Source organism: Paralichthys olivaceus, chromosome 12, assembly GCF_024713975.1.
Source record: "Paralichthys olivaceus isolate ysfri-2021 chromosome 12, ASM2471397v2, whole genome shotgun sequence".
Taxonomy (NCBI): Eukaryota; Metazoa; Chordata; class Actinopteri; order Pleuronectiformes; family Paralichthyidae; genus Paralichthys; species Paralichthys olivaceus.
In genome coordinates this window covers 6,337,216-6,359,132 of record NC_091104.1, presented here as the reverse complement: position 1 = coordinate 6,359,132, position 21,917 = coordinate 6,337,216, and the positions used below count along the sequence as shown (strand labels likewise).

Genomic DNA, 21,917 nt, shown 5'->3' with positions numbered 1-21,917 from the left:
TTTATATTCTATTTTATTTGACTATTGGTTATTTTTAGTTTGATGATTATACAAAACAGTTTCTAAATATTTTCTTTCTTTTCATATCCAGCCTGTGCCCTGAAGAATGGAACCAGTTTGCTCATCAAGGTTTCACAGTTTCACTACTTCACACATATAAAAAAACGTATTTGTTGAAGAACACAGACAACTCTTTCCTCTACCACCATCAATTTATTCAATCTTTTAGCTTCTGTATTTCTCCAAAGAAGTGGAATAAAGAAATGAAATAATTACAAAATGGAAAAATAGATCAGAGAATAGATCGTATTCACAGGTTTGATTAAAAAAAATAGCAGGTCAGAGAGAAATCAGACAGTGAGAGATAAAATCATTTTTTTTCTCACTGTAGTTTTCTGCTGACCGTCAGAACCGCAGCAGGCTAACGGAGGTCAGGGCAGGTGAGCGTGCAGCGTCTCAGCTACTGCAGCATCACAACTGACTAAACCATGTTGATCAAGGTCACCTGTGAAGTCAAATCATCTACTTTAGTGCTTGTGCAAAATAAAAATTTAGAAATCAACCACTAAAAAAAAATAATAATACAAGAAGTGAAGACATCCTACTGTGTGTTAAGTTAAAAAAAAAAAAAAAAAAAAGCAAGATTGTTATCACACAAAATGAACGACAGGGAAGACAGAGGGAGCAAAATGTTAAGTACTGATGTGTACTAAACTATTAAAAGTACAGGTAAGAGAGGCAACCAGTCGGGCACCACCACCACTGCTAGGTCCACATTGATTGTTGCTGCAATGATTCCGTATTTACAGTGAGATGCTTCACATCCAATCACAGGATGCAGTAGACGGCAATAAAGAGATTTTTCTTCAAAAATAAAACAGTAAAACACAACAGTAAAGCAGCTGTCCCTTCACAAAATCTCTTTACATCACATTAAAAATTAGCACTGCTGTGAGCTGTGTACAGTATAGATTCTTTATAGATATATATATTTATGTATAATATATAGGGTCATTTCTTGTATACACGAACATAAACTTGTCTCATTGTAGCTAGCCTGTGCCTTTGGCAAGATTACTTACAACTCTTCTGTTAGATTCCAAAGCTATTTAAAATATACTTAATGCATAAAAATAAAGATTTTGGCATTGTCTCACTCCATTCTTCTGATTGGAAAGTTATTAATGAGAACTTCTCATCTGGAAGCCGAGTTCTCTCAGTGCTGCAGTTCCTCTGCCAGGTGAGGGAGGTCTCTTCCTTTCAGCAGGGGGCGCTGGGAGCTCGACCAAGCAAAGGAGGGGAGGGGACGGGAGCTGCCACACCTGGTTGGGGGCTGACACGGGGGCTGGGTGTGGCTCTGCACAGTTATTCCACAGGGTAATGACGACCTTGAGCTCCACAGCACAAACAAAACAATACAGACGATGCTAATGAAAAGCCAGGGGAGCAGCATCCTTGTTAACAGCAAACGGTTTTGTTTTTTTTAATCTCCTCTCACTGCTGTGCAGAGTTCTGCTCCCTGTTGATTCACCCGTTGCTCTCCATTATCTGCCAGTTCTTTTCAGCCCGGCTGATATTGTCCGCTGAAGCAGAGATGAAGGGAGGCAGAGGAACTTTCCCCTCTCTTCTGTTGTCAGTTACCCACCTGTGCTCACTTATTGTCCATTACTCTCTCATCTCGAGCACAATCTTCAGAGTTGAATCTCAAACGTCTTGTGCAGCTCGGTGGAGAAGGGATTTGTCGGAGAGGGTGTGGTGCGCTGGCGCGAGCGGCTCTCCAAGGCTGCCCACTGGGCCTCAAAGGCATCTTCCTGCTGCTGTGGGGGCGGCTCGGTGGCTAGGGAGGATGGAGCGAGCTGGGAAGGAGTGGCCCAGTTGTCTGCCCCATTGAAGGTCACACTACCATTGGATGACTGGAGGTGAATAGGGTTCATGGTGGTGGGCTGTGGGGGTTTGATGAAGGGGCTGATGTTGCCCACAGGCCTGGTGTCATGCTGGGGTGTCGTAGACGCAGGGACGGCGAACGGCTGGGGTTGCGTGGCTGAGCCGAACACATTAGCCACCATCTGCGAAGGAGTGATGCCGACCACAGGCGCGCTGGGCTGAGGGAAAGGCAGCCCATTGGACATGGGGTAAGAGGCTGGAGCCTGACCATGGAAGGCGAGCTGCCGGGGGGGCAAAATGGGCACCACGGGGGGCAGAGAGGACATGAAGGGAACTGAAGGAACAGACGCCACAGGAATCTGCACAGGGGCAGTGAACGACTGGGCGGGGGGCGACGCTGATGCCATGATCGGATTAGGCTGCGGGGCTCGGATAGACTTGGTAACTTCGTCCAACCACCGGTCTGCTTCTGATGGCGTGCGCTTGTGAGACGGTAGGGCGGGGGAGGATGGAGGGGGTTCTACTATCACCGGAGTAGGAGTTGACCAGTCACTTCCTGTTGTCAGCAAGCACACAGAAAAGAAAAAACGGGGAGAACAACAGACACAAAATATTAGTGATGAGTAAAGTAGTAACACTCAAATATCCGACTGGCTGAGTCACATTAGGTTTAAACAGTTCCTGCTTCCAAAGTACACAACGGCAGAGAAGTATCTCTGCAATACTTAATTACTGAGAAGGTAAAACTTAAGTAAAGAGTCTAAAACAAAGTTCTGCTTCTCATAACTCCAGAACCTGATATCAGAGCTGTACAAAGTGTGTGTGACACTGACTCTGTGTGAATCATATCATTGTGTTTAGATTCAGCTCAGTAATAAATCTAACGTGAGTATTTTTCTCACAAATTGCCGGAATCAGACGTGAAGTGTTTGAAAGTACTTAAAATGCCTCAGCGAGTTTTATGTCACTGCTGCAGCTGCTGACTCGTAGATAAGAAGGTCAAATAAGAGGTCAAACCACAATGATTAACCAGCATGCACCTGCAACCTCCATGTTATGAAGAACAACTTCCACCTCCTCGATTGGGAAATACTCTTTTCAACGTACAATCAGGCTTAACATGTCTAACTGAGGGACATTCAGTTACTGTCTCGGCGTCAGTATCACACTCTCATGCATCCTGTGACGTGCAAACATAACAGTTGAATCTTCCCGTGGAGCTGCTTACCTGGCTGCGCTGAGGCCGGGGCCCCTGCTGGGGTCTTGGCCCAGGGGTTAGTTTCTCGAGCAGGCAGGGCAGGGGGTAGAACTGGGGGGTTAGCAGTAGCAGCAGCAACAGAGAAGGCAGGAGCTGTGCTGTTCACTACAGCAGATAAAAGACAGATGCTAGTACGAAGCAAGCGTGTGTGACGAGACTTTTGTTAGACATGCACAATGCTACTGTGTCGTTAATCGGCGGTCTTAACGATTGTTAATCACATGTAAATTACAACTCAGGCACACGCTCTCTCACAGCAAAATCTAATTCAATTGCATTAAGTATTATTTAAGTTAATTCATTTCCTATGGAGACAAATTAATCACAAACTCAGCAATAATGTGGGAAATTGATGAATGGGACTGTTGCCCAGAAAAGTTGGCTACAAATAACTTTTGGCCGTCATCCGCCGTGAGCGATCTATGTGTGTGAGCCTCATGGTTTCTCTACTAAACGGAGCAGGGAAATGCAAAAAGGCTGATAAGTTGATTACTCTTATTCCAGTTTCTCCGGTCTCTAGACTTTTATCCTAATAGCTGCAGGACACTAAAATGTTTTATAAGCACTTCTGAGCTCGTACAGTGAAATAATTCAATGCAGCTGTAAAAAAAAACAGAGCAGCGATGAAAAGCATCAGTGGGGTGATGTGTACTCTGAGCATGAGCAGTATATACAGCAATCAGGCAAAGCCACCTTGTTTATATCGTGACATCATAATGACATCATTGGGACAACATTTATATCATATGATGCTGAACGAATGGTTAAACTGAATATGGCTTTGATAATGTCTCTAGTCTGATCGGACGCAGAAACAGCTTCAATGAGACTTCATGTTGTCACTTATCTGATTCTATTCCACTTCGATATCATATGATGGGGAACAATTTTCTACTTAAGATGAGCTTTAGATTGTCTACCAAGTCAAATTATTTGCATGTTTTATTAACCTTTGACCAATCAGTTTCAAAGTTAATCATCAGGAGATAAAAAAACTCTTTAAGAAACTCTGTCCAAAAGTTATTTTGACCACACAGACACACACACAAAGCCGCCTCTCACACTACACAGCTGTGTAGATGCTCAGTTACACATGTCAGATACTGAAGGCTAAAAGAGGAGCTTTTACCTGGTGCTACAGGAGACTGTGGGGATGAGGCTGGCTTGGGCATTGGTGCTGAGGAGAAGGGGTCCTCTGGGGGTCCACTGAATGCTGTTGTGATTTGAGTACACAGCGAACTGATGCTGTCACTTTCACCTTCTACCTCAGGTACTACAGGAGGACACCAGGGGAAGGATAACCAGAGTTAACAGAGGGGAAAATATCGCTAAAATATGTAAAAGACAGGACACAACTCATTGGAAAATTTTGTTCTGGGAATGTGTTCATGTTTGATTAGTAAGAAATCCAAAATATATTTCTAAAACCAGACTGATTCTGATTATTCTGATGTGTGAAACAATAAAAGAGCTGGAGACACAGGACCCCAGACTAACCTGTATTTTTAATGGGGAAGTCGGACTTCCTCTGCATGGTGGAGGGCAGCTCGTTCATACGCAGCGACAGCTGTCTTTTGAAGGGAGACGTCTTCTGACTGAGGGCTGGGAAGCCTCTGAAGGAGCCCTGCCTGGCAAGAGCCTCAGCTGGTGCATGTCTGCGGGGTATCGCCTGAGCTCCCAGCGTGGGCAAAGAGAGAGGCGGGGAGGACGAGGGGGATGGTGAACCTCCTGTCTGGTGTGCTGAGGAGTTTGTCACCGAGTTTCCAGAAACCTTCACGTCTGTCTCTGCTGTTAGAAAAGGGCAGCACAACAGTACTTCTCAGAAAATAACCAAAATTAACAACATTTTTACAGATGTGAAACCGACTTCAGTACATGTCTGAAAGCAGCTATTCAATGAATGTAAGTTTTGCGAGCTATTGTCTTGGTATTCATAAAAACACCTTGGTTAAACTGGACAACCATTTCCCCAGATCAGATAATAACACAATAAATACAGACCATTTTTAGCATCCTGTAGCTGCCTCATGACTTCCTCCCGCTCCGCCGCCTCAGTTGCTGTGGTAACACGAAACGAGCCCTCACGGGTGAAAGTAGTTCTGTTGGCGTCAAAGGTTGCCGTGACCCCACACTCCTTCTCCCGTTTCTGTTTCCGCTCCAGACAGGCGGCGAATGCACAACCCACAGCGTGACTGAGACGCTCTCCCTGAAAAGAAGAGACGAAAACAGAGAATATATTTGGTGTTTGACTTTTTAAACCTTGATAAATTGCTTTATTATTAAAAAAGACATCTGTTAATTGACTCAATGATTAATCTAGGAACTGTCACAAACTGTCTCACTTTTGTTTTGATAGGATTACTAGTGCTGAGGCTTCCCAATGATTTCTCACCGAGTCTTTGATGGCCATGAAACAATGGCAGATCCAGCGTCGTGTGGTGCCGTCCCTGCAGATGTAAGAAAACGCCCTCTCGAAGTTCCGGTCCGGAGCGCAGAACGACACCTTCTCTATTGTCTGGTCTAAAATCAGGTCCTGCAAAGAGAATAACCATTACCTCATTATTAGCAGCTTCAAAACGGTGGTCAGGGTTAAGTGACTCTCACTCCAGTCTGTTCAAAACGTAGCGTAAATGAAGAGTACTTCACTGAGAAGGCGACGAGGGTGCTCGAATAACACTGAACTACTATGAGCGGCAGAAGCAGCTGTCTGCGCATAAACACAACATAATGCTGATGTAGAAAGACTGAATCCAACTCTGGAAGGAATCCTGGATCCTTTTACTGCTTTTAACAGCACGATAACACAACAAAGTAAATACAAATAAACAACAGAACCAGGTCTCCAGGTGAAATACAAGATCCTGGACCTTTTAACAATATCTTTCCATAAACTACTATATTTTAGTGTTACGAGGTGTGTGTACACAGAAATGAACCCAGCTGACCGGGCTGCTGAGGAAAAGACACACCTCAGAAAGTTATTTTAACTACATACACTTTAAAATATACTTAACTGATGTTAAGACAACAGGGCCTTTAATAACAAGACTTAAACGGACACATTATGTAGATATAGAAAACACATCAGTAATGTTCATTCTCTTTTTATTGCTCTTTTGAATTCCTCCTTTTTTATAAGCTTTTGATGCAGTACCAGCACTTTCCAGCAGGTGTCCCTGTTACCTATAATGTGATGGCATTAAACCAACTCGTACTTCCTACAGGTGCAGTGAGCACATATTTCCAAAAGGGCCTTTTTTAGGTCACTAGACTAGACCACCATTATTAACTCAAGTAGCTCAGCAGCTTCCAGCTTTAATGCTGCTAAAGCCACGTGTGCTTCCTCTGGCAGCGCTTTCTATTTGATCAGGCCTGTGATAAGAGGAGCGAAGGGACTTATTACCTTTGTTTTGTCGTCTACAACGCGAAGACCATCTGCCGACACCCACAACACGGCCCGCACTGGCTTCTTCCCGGCCTGTCGACACATAAAAAGGAACAGGAACAAGTTAAGAAACAAAGAAACTGCCTCAGTCTGACCATATCCTCCAAGATTAGCTCCCTTTGTACCTATTCAACACACACACACACACACACACAGATAGAGAACACACCTGTGAACAAAGAGAAAGCACCAGGTAAGAGACAAAAGAGGAAACACAAATAAGGATTCGTTTTTTCTGAGTGCTGTGTCATTCACTAGTTCCCAAAATTGAATCAAAGAAACACAAAGAGATTTGGTGCACAGATGCAGTCGACAGTGGAGGACACATGGGTTAGAGTAACCGTAAAAATATCTGTGTGTGTGTGTGTGCACCAAAAAAGTAAACTTTCATTCATACAAGCGGGTCATTGTTCCATTCTTGGTACAAGGAAGAAGGGCTGAACGGAGAGAAGACACGCCTGTTAACCCCCCCCCCCCCCCCCCAAAAAAAAAACCACACACATACATATAAATACACACACAAACACAAATAAGTGCCCCACCCCACACTAAACCACCCCACCTGCCCACAGACACATGCATCATTGTGTTTGTCTCTCTCCAGACAGACTTCTCCCGTGCATCAGTGTCTGTGTGTTTCTTCCAGCCTTCGGACGTGATCAAAAGGGTGAAGTGTTACGTGACAGGAGGAAAAAATAATATTAATAATAGTTATAATAAAGAGAAACACACTCAGACACACAAAGCAATAACTTACTTTTGCAAAGAATCCTTTGAAGAATTTCCTGTCCTGGAGGGTGGGTGAGAGGGATGGAGGAGACGGAGGGAGGAACAAGGCATGAAAATGTTACCTCGGAAGTCTAAAAATTGACTGGAGCCTACGGGGAGGGATTTGATTTGGGGTTTTGTTCAGGTGAAGGTGAAGCTGGGTTATGAGTGAGTGAGTGAGTGAGTGAGTGAGTGAGAGTATAGACTGTATATGAAGATGAACAACATGAGAAGTCTGGATCTCCCCCTTGTGGCTGACTGCAGTATAGATAATTAACCCCACCTCTGCCATGTAAGCAGATGGGACATGGATCCATCTAAAAAAGTTAATTAAAGGTCCACCTCAAATGAACGTTGTCATTTTAGGTCATATATGCTTTAAAGTGTAGACTCTATATAAAGATTTATTTTATAAAGAATAAGGAAGAGGAGACGCAGTCAGTCAGTGAGTGAGTGAGTGAGTGACAAATGACTGTATGCTAAGATTGACGACATGGAAGTTTTGGCTGCTGTAAAGATCATAAATCCCACCTTTTCCAGGAAGGTGGATTGGACACAGACCAAACTAAAAAGTCAAAGTACATGTTGTTTGTACAATGGGAGGAAGAAATTAAATCATTCATCTTTGAATACTGTCGATGTGAGTGAGTGAGTGAGTGAGTAAGTGAGAGAGATAATGGATCAGGTAGCTCCACATGATTCCAAACTACCAGATGTTTGAATGTGGTTGTTATTGTGTTTATGATTTATGATCACGTTAGTACTACCACACTGGAAGCCAGTAAACCACATTACTGTTTCCCAACCGATCACCCCGGCAGCAGGATATTACGCCCTCTAGTTCTTCTTTGACAGAAATCAACAGCCACATGCCTGTAACACCACAACAGCACCACGGCCAAAACAGCACACCAAGCTGCCTGGACAGAGGAGATAAAGATTGCAGACCTTCAGGTTTGTGTCTGCGGAGGGGATAATCAGATTTTATTCTTTCTCCTCTGATTCCTAGACCGAGGTTTGGTCTTACCATTTGTGTTCAGCAGACAGAAACAGATTCCCACAGACGGCAGTTTGACCTGAGTCTGTGAATGTTGGCCAGTGGTTGGCCAGAGTCAGGGTCAAGTTTAGGCCGCCACAGCCGCATAAAGACACCACAACCAGACTCAGCCTAGAGCTAATCCTCCCTTTTTCCCCTCACTCCCTGATTGTTCCTCTCCTCCCCATAAGCTGTGAAAAGGAGTGCCACTCCGCTCCTGTTACACAGCCGTGGTGGAGACAGCACTCAGAGCACCATGTTAATGCATGATTTAACGTGTTAACCAGCAATGGAGATTCATTCCAAATGAGCTCAGCACCTGATAGTGTGCTAGCGTGTGCATCAGTGAGTATGCTCAGCTAGTATTAGTATGCTGGTTGGGGGGGGGGGAAATATCTTTAAGGTGGTGATAACTAGAATGGAAGGGTAATATGAGGGGGGGGGGGGGGGGGATTTGATGGCATTTCTCTGCATTAAAACCTGCTTAAAAAGACAAAAAAAATTGTAACACCAACAAAAAGATCAGTAATCGGGTATTTAATAGGTGATGAAACTACAGAATGGGAAAAAGCTGAGGTTTGAAAGATTAGAGTGAAGCCAACACGTCAAAAACAAAACAACTGGAGCAGAAAACGTACTTAGTAGCCAACAACCATTTACTGTGTCGAAAGAAATAGTAAAATATAGGTACTAGACTTTATTGTAATTGACAACCTTAACACACACAGTCAAAACCTTTTGGTGATACTAGCAAGCTGGAGCAGCATGAGCCACCAGCAGGATGTCCAACAATAAAACCACACATCTTGTGTATCAGTGACAGCCACACCTTACAGCATGAGCTACAGATATCTCTACTCCAAGATAAGAGCGTATGTCATCCTATTACTTTACCCGACACGGACAGCGCTCGAACCCCCACCCTGCAGGAAAGGTGCATGTGAGTTTTTTGGGGGTCGATGCTGATTTGGACCTTGGCAGTTGATGTTTATATTAAGAAATATTTGCCAATCATGCAAATGGTTCCTCAGATCAAATCCTTATGGCAAAGGAATGTGATTGAGGCTTGATATTTCAGGGTTTAACCATATACTTTGTATTAAATAACTATGGATAAAAAGAAAACAAACAAGAAAACAAATAAACAGAACTTGAATTAAGAAAATGCATAAATTCTGCAAAATAAAAGTTTTTCTCCAAACACACGTCTGTGAAAGGCTCATACAGGCTGTGCTCTGATGATAATGTTTAGTGAGGTCAGGACATGAACTCTGTGTAGAGTGAAGACCTTGTTGTGTGGCTTCACTGTGTTTACACAGGAAATATCTCTAGTGAAGGTGAGACAACGTTGCATAGCATGCGACACTAGAAGCCTAAATTGAAACAGCCAGGTTTCACAAACCACCTCATGAACTCTGATACATTGTCACTGATGCACCCTGAGGCTCCTGGGTGTTGATACAAACACAATTGAAATTCTTTCAGCATCATGGTGGGGTGCCTCACCCAGTCAACACAGAGGAAACAACCCTGGTTTCTATGAGCTCCCGAGGAGCAGCTAAAACATTCCCTCTTGTGGAACACAGAATACACCTCAAACCCCGGGCCACTGGCCAAAAGCAATAGCAGGAAGTGACATCACGATGACAACAAGAAAAAGGGCAGCTTGGAGGTTGACGCTACCGCAATGCAGCCTCCTCCTCCGCCCCCCTCCATCCTTCCCTCTGAGTCACAGGTCGCAGAGCTGCGAGAAAACTCTCATTACTGTCCCAAAGGCTGCTGGGAAAAACAATGGAGTTGGCTCAGAGCTGGAGCTGTCACACACACACACACACACACTCAATGACAACTACACCACCAATACACACCCTCCAGCTTAAGGCACATTTATTTCCCTGTTGTTCCTACTGATGCAGCAGAGAGAATAACTTCTCATCTCTCTCTTCTGCCCTGAGACCGTACGGCCTGATGCTGCCAGATTGGTTTGATGACGCGGCTGCTGTCTGGCAGATATTAGCTTAATATCAAGAAACAGCATCCTTTACTTAGCCCACATGATGATGAGTGCCTACAGGTGAGGGCCTGGTTCCAGACAAATGTGGGTTATTACTTCCTGGAAATAAGAGTGTACACTGGCAGTATTTGTTGCCTGGCAACAGTTAGCTGCAACAGTAAGCTAATTAAAGAGTCAGTGAGGATAAAGTGGGATCTCTCAGGACCTCGCTAACTATGCATGTGCTCAAAAGAGGGAGGCCCTGAGTTCGTCTGTAATGTTTAGCGCTGACATGGATAACTGGCATCAGGGGAAGGCGTATTTTGTGCCAGTGGGTTTTTCTGTGCTATATAAGACATATAAGCCTTCCTGCCAGCGTCCCGTCCACATTTTAAGAGAAGATGTCCCATTAAAATGACATAAGATGTAAAAACAGAGACCTCATTTGGCATTAGGGCTGGCCCCAGGCCCCGAACATCATTGATGACTGAACATCATGACTCCAACCTTGTTTTGTTGATCCAAATTATTTTATTATTCTTTAGAGCAACTCTGGATGAAAGTACGACATTAACAAACTACTCTCGTCTGAAAATCACTGGACTCCAACACTAATTATAATGAAAAGAGAATAGAGAAATTGAAATGAAAGTGCAGAGCGACGCAATGCAGCACAACTCCTCTGTTATTTCACTGCACTGAGCCCTGGTGCTGAATGTTGGTGAATATTAATGATACAGAATTATGTATTTGAAAAACTTTCCCAAAGCCTTGAAATGCTATTTTATTGCATGATGGCATCTTGATATAAAGAGCATGGGATAAGGCAGCAGACTATGAATGCTTAACAGTCACAGATTGCACAACAAGGAAACAAACCTGGAACAGAAAAAAATGAAGAGCCTTTCATTGGAATGAATGGAAACCCTCTTATAGTAAGCAGCTCCCAACCAATAGTGATTGTTTTCTGGCATTTCCTGTAAGACGAGCCCCTCAGACACACAGGTGAACTGCAACGTCAATGCCAGGACTCGACTGGATGAAGCCCAGTTTGCAGGAAAGATGATGTGTAAAGAGAAACATTAGATGAGATTAGATGCCAATCTGAGAGATATTATGAAGCTAGAGTTAATTCCCCACTTTGCTTATGAATGCAGATTGAAAAAACCAGGCTGTGCTAGCTTACAAATACTTGCTATAGGAACGAGGAAGCGAGCAGCAAAAATGTCAGAGGAGGCAGATGAGGAAATGTCATTAGGTTAAGGAGGGTCAGATCGTCATGGCCGTAAGGAGCACAGGAGACAGAAGCACCTGCCTCTCCTTCTGATTTGGCTCCATTTTATTAGCCTTATTAAAATGACTCGATCTCGATAAGATCTCACAGCCTCAGGCTGTGTACACCATGTGACCTCATCAAGCTGTGTGTATGTGCTGCTGTGTGTGTGTTTATTAGGCTTGCATGTATGTGTGTATCACTGTAACAGCATGCATGTGTGTATTCAGTGTGTTTATCTGCTGTTTCTATGGGTACACCTCTTCCAGTGTGTGCTCCTGTGGGAACAAATGATTTGCCTGCGAGCCATCTCTGAGTGTGGGTTTTAGTTGTGTGTATGTGTAGATTCTCACACACACACACGGGCACACGCACACAACTACAGGTGTCTACAAGTATGTGCTTGTTTGTGAGTAAATATTCAAGCATCGTATAAAAGTTGAGCGCGTGCGTTGCTGCCATTCATATGAACGTTCAGTATTATTATTATCGCCGACAATGACTCAACCCTTTGAGTACTGAAAGAAGTACTGAAGAGGACTGAAAAACATACAAAGTAATTCATAAGTCATGACTTGAAAACAATGACGTAAAAAACACTAATGGGAGAAGCACACAAAAGTTGCACCAGATCTTTAAAGTATATACACGCACATGTCGCATCAGGTAAGTAGCTCACTGAGTAGAATATGCAATACAACTAAAAGGCCCTGAACACAATCCAAAGGTGTTGACAACAGGATCTCAAATTGAAACTGATAGCTAATTACAGATAGTTCAGTTAGATTTAGCCTCATATACACACACATGACTTTATAACCTGGGTGGGGCCTTGGCAAACAACTGACAACATGGAAAAGTGATTGCTCTACAGTTTCTCCCCCCCTTCCCCTCCCCTGCTCCCCAAACTGGAATTTGCTCCTTTTTGTGCAACTCCGCTGGAATCTGCCGCAGCAGGAAGTACACGCCGGCCTATCTTCCCCTGGCTGAGAGCGCGGGCTCAGAAAGGAAGAGACGTTCAGAACAGACTCCAACACCCCTGGAGGTTTTGGTAGGTCATGCTGGGTGGAGACGCTCATTGAGAAATGGTTAAGAATCAGCCACACTCAGGCCTCTGTGTACAGAGACACCGAGACAGGAATAAACAGCGGCGAAACACAAAGAAGAATAAAACAACTGCATGCTGACAGAAGACAGAGGGCTGTCATGAAAAAGACGTTACAGAATGTCAGTAGGATTCTGGTTTCACAGAGAAAGAAATTAATGGAGGAAAAGATAAAGAGAGAGCACAGATAAAGAGGAAGGAGGATGTCTGGTGTTTAACAGCCTCATTCCTGGAAGTACTGTGAAACCTACCGTCTTCAGCCGCTTCACTGCATCCTCGCATATGTGCATCCCCCTGGACTCCTCCACTTCCACATGTCCCAGGTACTGCCGGGTAGAGAGGGGAGAGAGAGAGAGAGAGAGAGAGAGACTAAGTAATACTGTGACAAACCTTTCCTGTGGCAATCTCTACTCAAGTTTAAGTATGGCTACCATAATAAACTCTGGAATTAGATTGGTTATTTAAATCAGTCCTCTCCCCTGGTACGATGGCAATGGTGATTTATAAACCTAATTAATTAACATTTTGAGGTCAATCACAGTTCAATTACTCCCTGGTTACGCCCCAGATTTTGAAAGTGCTAAAAATTGCAAGAGAAAATACTCAACACTCCAAAGAAACATGAATAAAAACATGGAGGGGGCAAAAAGAAGCAGCTCTTTCTTCATACAGTCAGCCTGGTCGACACGCGGCCGTCTTCATGTTTCATGTGGACTTAGAAACCTGACCTGCAGTAGATAATTTGTTTTGGCTCATCACACACACAACGAAAGGTGAGATCAGATCAGGTAACATTGTCAATTGCAGGAAACTAACTTTCCTGGAATGATTTCCATCAATTGTTTAATCGTTCTAGAATCAGTTTCTAAGGAAAACATCAAATCTGTGGTATTTCAGCGCCACCCCCGTCCCTGAACACTGACATGTCACATTAGACCGATATGTTTCTGCTTGTGGCCTTCATTAGGGTCAACCCCATCCTGAGGGACTGTTGGGCCTTGCCAGAGGTGTGCACTGATAGCCATTAAAGTTATTATCAATTAATCTGCAGATAATTCTCTTGATTAAATCAGTTTATCGTTCTGTCTATGCCAGAAAAGATTTACCATATCTTTGTCATCCTATCCATCCCTCCCTCCCTCCTTGACTTGAAGCAGCATCACACCCTGTTGTGTGTCACCCCAGAGTCCAGACTTATAACCCTGACCGCCCCAGAAGCCATTGTACATGAGGGGCCGGAGAGGAAGTCCTTACCCTTTCCTTGTACATACACACACAGCAAGTGACGTTGACTGCCGTCTGACACCCCCACCCTCTGTCCATGCTATTTTAAGACTGTGACGCCACAACTGTGAGTCACATCACCGTACTAGAAAACATTGTGTGTATGCACTTATGTACGTTAAAAACAGAGATGTGCACAGAAACACATGTGTATCACAGACAACTGTTGTGAGGAGGCAGCTGTGGGTAGTGAGGACAGTCGAAGCAGCAGAGCTACTAATAAAAGGATCTGCCAGGAGACGTCACTAAGGTGAGATGAGTAAACGCAGGGGAGGCTTGAAGTGTCACAACAGATGCTTCGTCGTAGCATCTTACTCCTGTTAGTAATTAGCTGGCGGCAACAATCTGGAGGCTGCGACATTCATATTTAATATCTGTGCTCAACAAAAGCAACTTGAACAAATGGAATTAATATCTCCTGAACAGCCTGGTGGAAATGGATAGGCTCATTTGTAAACCTATTAGTGGGCCGACCCCAGAATCTTTTTCACTGGTAACTAATCCTGCATTGGGCTACATCGTGATATTTGTATTAATGTGCTGTAAGTGCAATACCAGCTTTTCGTGTCTGTTGAGGAAAGACTTAAGATTAGATATTTAATTAACATTTATCTGTCCCTGGGCCTAATCTGGTCTTGAGGACCAGCAGAGTTAACATAGCGAATATAGAAAGACAACAAGTGCAACATCTACTTAAAGCAGCAGGCGATGAGGAGCATGTGAGGTCAAGACTGCCAGAAGCTTAAAAAGAGCAGCCCTGTATTGTCTGAATATTCAGTACAGTTTTATCTGATAAAAGATTGTGCTGATAGGAATCCTCCAGATGTGTTCCAGATGTATTCCAGGAATTAATATAGGGTATTGGCCATAAATTTCAGTGACGAAGTCTGCCAGAGAAAGTCTGTGAAAAGCAGCCTCACATATGCCTTCTTTCCAGATCTTTCCATCTTTTTTAATTTCCCCCAATCTTAATATCACCACCAGCCCAGATCACCCGTTTCCCTCCCAGCGCGACTTTAAAACGGACTCCTCTCCCGCTCCTCTGTTCATTACTGTGTAGTGCGGCAGTCAGTGATAATTCCACCGCAACTATCTCAACCCACACACAACTGGGCTCCTCTGAGGCACCTAGCGAGAGGGAGCAGAGTGAGGGGGGGAGGAGAGACACAGAGGAGTAGCATGGTAGGTTGCATTGGCACAGTGAAAGCCAGTGCAGAGGGAAAAAAAACGCTGGCGGAGAAGTGTGTGTGGCTGCAGAAGTAATTGTAATAATCTAAACAATCAAAGAAAAGCTATTTTTTCAATTTGTTCATGACAAAGTCTGCATTTCATTGTCTGATTTAAATACGTAAAGACAAGATCTTTAGAACAGCACAAGACACCACAAGAATGGTCAGTTAGCCGGGTTTCAGTTGCAGAGCAGAGATTTACTTTGTTGTTTTGCTGATTTATGTGGGCCCAGCAATTTATCGGAAAGAAAGAAATCTTCAGGACTTTAATGAAACTTCTTTCCTTGAAGCCAATTCGCAAAAATCTCTTTAAAGACAGAGCTGAAAAATAATGAGCGCATTTGATGAAAGTAGTAAATCAAAAGTCAACATGAAAACACCTAGTTTCATCTACACCTTTACAGAGGTGTGAAGCAGTTGCTAAAAGACAAGTGTTTCTTTACGTTGAGAGACAATTTATGGGGAGCGTTTGGGGGAGGGGAGGTATGTGGGAGCATGTGTGTTAAGGGAACATTTGGAAGTCAGCTTAGAGGAAATTTTGAAAGTGGGGGATTCCACAAACTGGCTGAAATGTATGAAAGGGTTTAGGGTTAGGCCAGGAGCCAACACGTTGACACACATGTACACAATCAAAATATTATTGAAGTTTGAAATCACAAGTCTCGGCTGTCAATCATGACGTTCCACCCTGTTTTTATAGCATTGAAAAAATAATTAAAACCAACTGATCAGAAACATGAGCACTTGATTACTTAATGAACAGACCTGAACAAAAATAATTTTCTTCCTGTGATAATGATATTCAGCGTTATAGTCACACCACTGTCACCCTCTAAATGTATTTCCAATTCACCTTTTCTTGCTCAAATGAAACACAGGTTATCACAAACCATAACCTCTGCTTCCGGCTTATGTGTGACACAATCCCTTCGAACAGCCACAGAGTCCATCTGCTCTGAGATGAATATTCCCGACTGAAGTTTTCAGTTCCCCTTTAAACCAAGCTAAGGTGAACACTGGACCCTTGTGATGAGAGGAAGCGTGACTTTGTGCTTCTGTTAGTAAATGTGGAAAGTTTTGTTGCCACAATACAGTGAACTCTCCACTTCATCAACTGCAGCACGGCAGGTCGAGCACTGAAGGCTGCATGTACAAAGACACTGTATTAGTGTCCTACCGAGCTCTTTACTATCGCAATGCTCCCAAAATATTTGTCAAGTATAGTGGAGCATTTTTCTTAAATTTTTCGTGTTTAACTTAATGACTCAGTCACTCTTGGAGGCCAGAAATCAATAGTGAACACACAACCTCTTACTTTGGAAGGATACAGCATATAAATGTGCAACCTAGATAAAAACCTGTGCTCACACATAGCTTATGATTAATTACAAGCAGCGTCCTTGGGGAGCCAGCCAACATGACAGTTTCTCAGGCGTATCAGTGTGCTACACTGAGGTCAGTGCTCTGTATAAGAGTATGTGTGTTTGAGGAAAAATTTGTGATATTTTGTGTATGCAGGTGTGTTTATGTGTGAGGATAAGAGGGGAGGGTCACCTTGACTGCAAAGCTGCATTTCCCGGTCCGGACCGCCTCCTCATCTGTCTGCCACTGGTGCGGCCGACTCGACTCAGGCACGTAGATGTCTTTCTTCCGCCGGAAGCTCTGCCGTAGCTTATTCATTGCTGAGCTCCCTGTGAGAGGTAAGAGATATTTCATTAAAACACATGAAAACTGTAAAGTCAGCAGCAGCAAAAAATAAAGTGGTGGGAAAGCTGGAGAAATGCCAATAATAGGACAGTTATTAAAAAGTGATAAAAGTTTCTAGGTCTGGGAAACGTGCAGTGAATAGTGTATTTCAACACAGAAATTATACTCCGTCCTTTGTTTGATGATGGATAAGACGCCCTTTAGAAACACAGTAAACTAAAATTCTCATAGATGGATATTAAAAAGTGACCGCTGAGATCTTACAGTTGGTCATCTTGACAATGAGGATTATTTACATGTACAATAACAGTGAATTATTACAGGTGAGATTGATGGTGAAGACATCTATCTACCTCTGAGTTTGCTGTCAATCTCACCTGCTGCTCCTCCTCTCCCACATCTCTCTCTTCATTAACTACAGCTATCCCTTCCTGAACCCCTGGCTGCCTCAGCTGCTACAGCAGAACTGGCTGATGCCAGGAAATATTTGAAACTAATTAATTGGAAAACTAGAATGGCACTCAGTAGAGCGCATACCTCTGCCAAGGCTCAACCGTCCCTTAAAATTCAACCAAGCCCCATCAAATCGCACACACACTCATAGATTAGCAATGAAATGTCTACCCCTTTGTCCAGTTCCGCACCAAATGTTAGTGGGTTCTGTCTTTGCTTTCGTGAAAATCTGTTCAGTAATTTTTGTCTGATCCCGCTGACAATCGAATGGGAATACAAACTACAGAGGTCCAACTGTTAAGGTTACACGCGTTTTCATAAATTTCTACATACTCTGGTTAGCCGTGCATTATATCATTGTGCCTTTTCAGGACGAGCCCATTTGAAACTTAAATATTTAAAAATGTTCATCTGAAGATTTAAAGAAGTTAAAGAATCAAGATTAATGTTGCATGTTTGCGCGAAAAGTCGATATTGACAAGCAGCTATTCGAATCAGTCTTCTCTGCAAAGAAACACTTCCTTCCTCCCATGCACGTTTGTGCATTAAGAGGAGAGTGTGCAAGAGAGAGACACAGGCTACATGCACTTTTATAAACAGACAGTACATGCATGTCTTCTTGGCTTTGGGGGGGATAATGGGAGGCACAAAAAAGCAGAGGCCCAATTAAAAGTTGCTGATCCAAACTGGAACTGAGAGGTGCACCCATCATAGAGAGACTGGAACTGAGAGGTGCACCCATCAGAGAGACTGGCTCAAGTCGTCTGGAGCGACTCATTATGGGGACAAGGAGTCATTCAGCCTCGCAACTCTGACTTTTAACACATGAGCAAAGAGTAAACTCCTTGACTAACAAGTTGTAGCCACTAACTTCTGAGCCGATGAGGATCTGGCTGGATTAAAGGTCTTTAATCCATGTGAACTGACTGTCCGCAAGCAAACACACACACACACACACACACACACACACATACAGGAACAAGTAGAAGCACAGCAGCGTGCACTCACATGCTCACAGCAATCACACACATGTGTACCGACTTAACTACACAAACATGCACGCACATGCGCACACACTCACAGGACTGAGATGTCTGTTTGCCTAATGCAACCTGTCCTGCAAGCCAGTAATAGCAGGGGGTGTAGAAAGTGTTTGAGGTGAGGCTGTCTTATCTGTCCCTGTCAGGCTGCAGCTCTGTGGGCAGCACACAATGAAGCATAGAGTCCTGACCTGGTCACTGAAACACATCAAACATCTACTGCTGCTATAGGAGGAACCCTGGAGTGGACCATGGACTCAGATAGCATGTATCTGCACTTTAAACAATATAAAACCTGTTGTTGCCTACATATAAACTAAGTGTGGGCCCTTATATGACAGCTCGTCACTTGGCCAAATGAGTAGTAGCGTGGCCAAACTTGCAAACAAGAAGCCAAATTCACGCAGAGATTTTGGCTATAGTTGGTGGATTTTTGTCACCTCTTCTCTAATGAAAGCTATTGTGTGGCACAGCCGACACCTCTCGTCTTACATCTGTTATTCGCAGCATCATTCGTAGACTCATATAGTAGGTATTAGGTAAAGATATACATTTGCAAGAGGAACTGTGTGAAATGGGGCCCAATAAGATGAGTGCGAGCACCTGCAGAATTAGAGCCAAATAAGCTTTTCAGGTGCCATGATGTAAACACACATATTCTGACTCCGATGTGCACACAGACATGTGAAAGGTTTCAGCCTGCAGTAGATTAAAGTGTTTAAAAACAAGACGGCTGAGTGAGGGAGGGAAAGAATATTGCTTCATCCCTCACTCCCGCTCTCCTAACACACTCGTTTATTTAGGTCATATCATGTTTGGGCTCACTGCGGTGCCAGTGACAGGCTGCATGCTTCCAGCCTGCAGAGTGAAGAGGAGGAGCAGGCGGAAAACAGATTTGTCTGTTCTCGAGCACCTCGTGTTCAGTGCAACAAATAACAGCATTTGTGTCAAGTGTGCTCTATACACATTTTTGAGTAGAAATTATAACCTTGAATCCACTCATCATATCGTCACCAGACACAAGACACCACCCAGAGAGCTGGTGTTTTTTTTTTAAAACACATCTTTACTACTTTATGTATTTTTTGTCAACAATGACTTTTTGGAGAAAGGGTTGTTCAGGAAAACTCAAGTTCAGAAAATACATTTGCTGCCAATTTGAAGGCCATCTTTGAATTTATCCCAGGGACAAACAGATGCAGGAAACTATTATTCTGAGAAAATAGGTTTTTTTTGTCTCACAGGCAGATGTAAGTCCATTAATGTCCCATATTTCTGCCTCAACTCACAGTGCCTTACTAAAACCACCTTCTAAATCACTTAACACTGTAAGCTGCCAGCTTACAACCCACACACCTCCTCTCCTGACTACTGCAGTGTCTAAGAGAGACAAATAAGGAGGCAGCAGGAATGTAGGTGAAAGCACATACATATTCATGTACGTGGGAAAGAAAGCGTATCTTCGCTATGTTTGTGTGTAACTGGTGAAGTGTTAGCGCTGAGCCAAACATATGCACCTGAGGACTCACAACATGTGTAAACATTAGCAGGGATCTGATTAGAGTCGTGCTTCCACATTGTGGGATATTAGAAATGAGCTTTGCAAGATCATCAGAATCCCCCAACAACATGTTTCCTCCCACTCCAGTAGAGGAGTTTTTTTTTTTTTTTAAATGGAGGAGAGGAGCTCCCTGAACCACAGACTTCTGGCTTTTTAACTTTGCGGAACTTTAAAATTCACAAAACACCTATATAACACACTAGAGGAACGAAAAACTGAAAAGGCATCATATGTCTCCTTTAAGAATGCACTCGCAGCAAAGAGTACACCATTCATTATTCACAGTGCTCCTTTGGCTACCTACTTCTCATGAGGGTGATCGACTAGAACGATTCCATTACAGATCATCTGACTTTAGTCCCCGACCTTGCTTTAGACTTTAACCCTAATCTGACACTGCTTGTTTCGTTTGGTTCTGTAAAACTCTCACACTGACTCGAAAGTGTAAACCCTGCAGCAAAACCCTTTAATGAACCGATCAATTCAAATACTTTGTTAAGCAAATATTCTGTATCGATACTTTAGCAGTGTACAATGTCATACAGCAATGTGAACTCGTCTGCAGTTGCAGAGGGGAGTATGTGTCAACATCAGCAGCCAGGGATTAACCTGTAACAGCAGACTGGTCGGTCAAAAGCAGGTTGAACACATGGTTATTATCCCGTGTCAAACGTGGAGTTTGTGTATGAAATCAGCATTACCACCAGCATTAGTGTTAGTGGGTGTGTGTGGTGTTGGCAGGTAGGGATGAAGGCCAGAGGGCACAGAGCGCAGAATGAGCAGTGAAGGGGAAAGTCTGGCTGCGTTCGCCTGCTGCAGAGTGCTGGGTTGGGTGGGTGTGGGTCATGTGAGGTGGGTTTAGCCCTTTGTTTGGCCATGATCCAGAAGGAGGAGGGTAAGAAGAGAAGCAAAGTGGTAGACTGAGAAGGAGAAGCAACTTCAGATAGAGACGGGGGAGGAGAAGGTAAAGGAAGAGAAAAGTCAAGATTAGTGTGGTAGTGCCCGCAGAATTATAAAATAATTAGGAAAATAGGAAGAGGTTAAGCAAAAGTGAGGGGGAACTCGGCAGCTGAAGAAGTTGAAAGGTAGGGTGGAGAAGACAGCTGTGAAAAATGCATTAGAACAGTTTCCCTCAGGTTTGTTCTTACTCCAGAGTCATTCAAAGTAAGGATGATTTTCCTCAGTGCATTAGCATATCTTCAAAGGTTCTTAACTGGATTAAAAATATCTAAATCAATGCAACATTATGACCTTAAGGAGGTGACTCAAAGCTACAGGGAAACAGACAGCAATAGCTTCTGACTTAATACACCAGAGTTTACAAACGTCACAAGCATTGGTGGCAGAGCAAATAATTACACTGGTGTTATACTTTGAAGCAAAGCAGACAAAAAACAATCTCAAACTTTTAAATGCTGCAACTTGTACATCTACAAAGAAACAAAAAAATTACAACTCTTTTTTCCCAGTGAGAAAGAGCTGCACTCTGACTGGGACATGTTTTGTATTTGTCCTGTATTCAGTCTTAGGAAGCTGTTGTCTTTAGATTTATTTTTCTGCCTCTTCAACAGCAAACTTCTTGTAATTCTTAAACAGCAACGTTTTCAAAGGTGAAACTTTCCTTCCAACAACAAATATCACAGTATAACATAAGTATAACTATTTTTGGCTAGTTTATTTAAAGGCAGAGGCTGCACGACAGGGAAAATAATCATAGATCAGAAATAGAAATCCGCCTCGCTTTAAGCATTGAAACACATTTGTCTCAATCGTGGCAGAAGGGAACTGATTTTCCAAGAGTCAACTTTTACAAAATAATAGGCAGTTTTTAAGACAAACAAGATTGAGAGGCATGGAGAGGGGGATTATGAGACAGACAGG

The 21,917-nt window shown here is 43.3% G+C and overlaps 1 protein-coding gene across 8 annotated transcripts in view; it reads right to left on the bottom strand.

The window, feature by feature from the left end:
- Positions 1 to 193: 193 nt before the first annotated feature.
- The window catches only part of numb (NUMB endocytic adaptor protein), a 37,110-nt gene continuing 15,386 nt past the window's right edge, over positions 194 to 21,917 (bottom strand). For 2 of the 8 annotated variants that reach the window (XM_020093201.2, XM_020093202.2), the window contains exons 2-11: positions 16,830 to 16,966; positions 13,014 to 13,088; positions 7,345 to 7,377; positions 6,546 to 6,620; positions 5,535 to 5,675; positions 5,144 to 5,348; positions 4,640 to 4,930; positions 4,272 to 4,415; positions 3,113 to 3,247; positions 194 to 2,440 (exon numbers count right to left, since the gene is read on the bottom strand). In XM_020093201.2, coding sequence (XP_019948760.2) covers positions 1,692 to 2,440; positions 3,113 to 3,247; positions 4,272 to 4,415; positions 4,640 to 4,930; positions 5,144 to 5,348; positions 5,535 to 5,675; positions 6,546 to 6,620; positions 7,345 to 7,377; positions 13,014 to 13,088; positions 16,830 to 16,955 — 1,974 coding nt within the window. In that variant the 5' untranslated portion in view covers positions 16,956 to 16,966 and the 3' untranslated portion in view covers positions 194 to 1,691. The remainder of the gene's footprint in view (positions 2,441 to 3,112; positions 3,248 to 4,271; positions 4,416 to 4,639; positions 4,931 to 5,143; positions 5,349 to 5,534; positions 5,676 to 6,545; positions 6,621 to 7,344; positions 7,378 to 13,013; positions 13,089 to 16,829; positions 16,967 to 21,917) is intronic. The other 6 variants (XM_069535398.1, XM_020093203.2, XM_020093204.2 and 3 more) reach the window with 6 other exon arrangements.